The sequence below is a fragment of the Priapulus caudatus genome, unplaced genomic scaffold (genome assembly GCF_000485595.1).
Source record: "Priapulus caudatus unplaced genomic scaffold, Priapulus_caudatus-5.0.1 Scaffold167, whole genome shotgun sequence".
Taxonomy (NCBI): Eukaryota; Metazoa; Priapulida; class Priapulimorpha; order Priapulimorphida; family Priapulidae; genus Priapulus; species Priapulus caudatus.
Genome location: NW_014577228.1, coordinates 53,666 through 54,876, shown reverse-complemented (window position 1 = coordinate 54,876; position 1,211 = coordinate 53,666). Strand labels below are relative to the sequence as shown.

Sequence of the window (1,211 nt, the reverse complement as noted above, 5' to 3'; positions counted from 1 at the left end):
GCGCTTACATCGTGACGTTTGCTAGCGCTTACATCGTGACGTTTGCTAGCGCTTACATCGTGACGTTTGCTAGCGCTTACATCGTGATGTTTGCTACTACCACGAATATATCGTCATATATACATACATGCATGCATGCATGTGTACGTACGTACGTACGTACGTACGTACGTACATACACACATACATACATACATAGATATGTTCGTGGTATTATTTGCACAGTATGTAATAGTAAATGCAATATTTGTGTCGCAAATACAAGTAAGCATTAAAAAGTGGTAAAAGTAGGACGATAACAGCAAAAAAAGCTATTATATAATATACAAACTTACACACACATATATATGATATTATATATATATATGTGTGTGTGTGTGTGTGTGTGTGTGTGTATATATATATCGGGTGGAGAATGGCTAGGTGGTGCTGCTGAACTGGCAGGGGGCGCGACTCACCGTGTGTAATTCGGTCGGGGCCGACCCCGTTGAGAACTTGCCCATGAACGTGCGCACCTGCAAGTGTTTCACGTGGTCGCTGCCCGCGCCAAGATCTGCAAATAATAGAACAGCGCTAAAACCGCGCAGCCCGGACTCCACGAGGACGCTACGTAATAGAGTTCCACATTACTGATATTAGAAGCCAGGGCCAGACACGCACGCAGACACGCTCGCACGCATGCGCACATGCATGTGCATGCAAACTTACACGCAGGCCTGCAATCGTACACGCACTTACACGATCAAACGTACGCACACACACACACACACACACACACACTCACACGCAGGCCCGCACTCGTACACCCGCACCGGCAACTTTAAACGCACACCCAAGCACACGTACAACAACCGTTCACTCCGACAGCCAAACCTCTCGCCACACCGCAACACACACGACAGCGTGTCAGCAAACGATGCGCGTGCCACACTCACCCATGATACCGACGTCGCAGCAAACACACGTACAACGACAACCACGCCACGCCATGCTACACACGACAGCACGCCACGACACCACACAACACGATAGCTCTTAGCACGATGCGCGCGCCACACTCACCCATGATGCCGACGTCGTAGCAAACACACGTACAATGACAACCACGCCACGCCACGCTACACACGACAGCACGCCACGACACCACACAACACGATAGCTCTTAGCACGATGCGCACGCCACACTCACCCATGATGCCGACGTCGCAGCA

General features: G+C 50.3%; 1 protein-coding gene across 1 annotated transcript in view; it reads right to left on the bottom strand.

The window, feature by feature from the left end:
• Nucleotides 1-1,211, bottom strand: part of LOC106806535 (protein strawberry notch homolog 1-like) — a 47,918-nt gene that overhangs the window by 7,363 nt on the left and 39,344 nt on the right. The window contains exons 24-25 of the mRNA XM_014808510.1: nt 1,063-1,082; nt 459-553 (exon numbers count right to left, since the gene is read on the bottom strand). Of these exons, the coding sequence (XP_014663996.1) occupies nt 459-553; nt 1,063-1,082 (115 nt within the window). The remainder of the gene's footprint in view (nt 1-458; nt 554-1,062; nt 1,083-1,211) is intronic.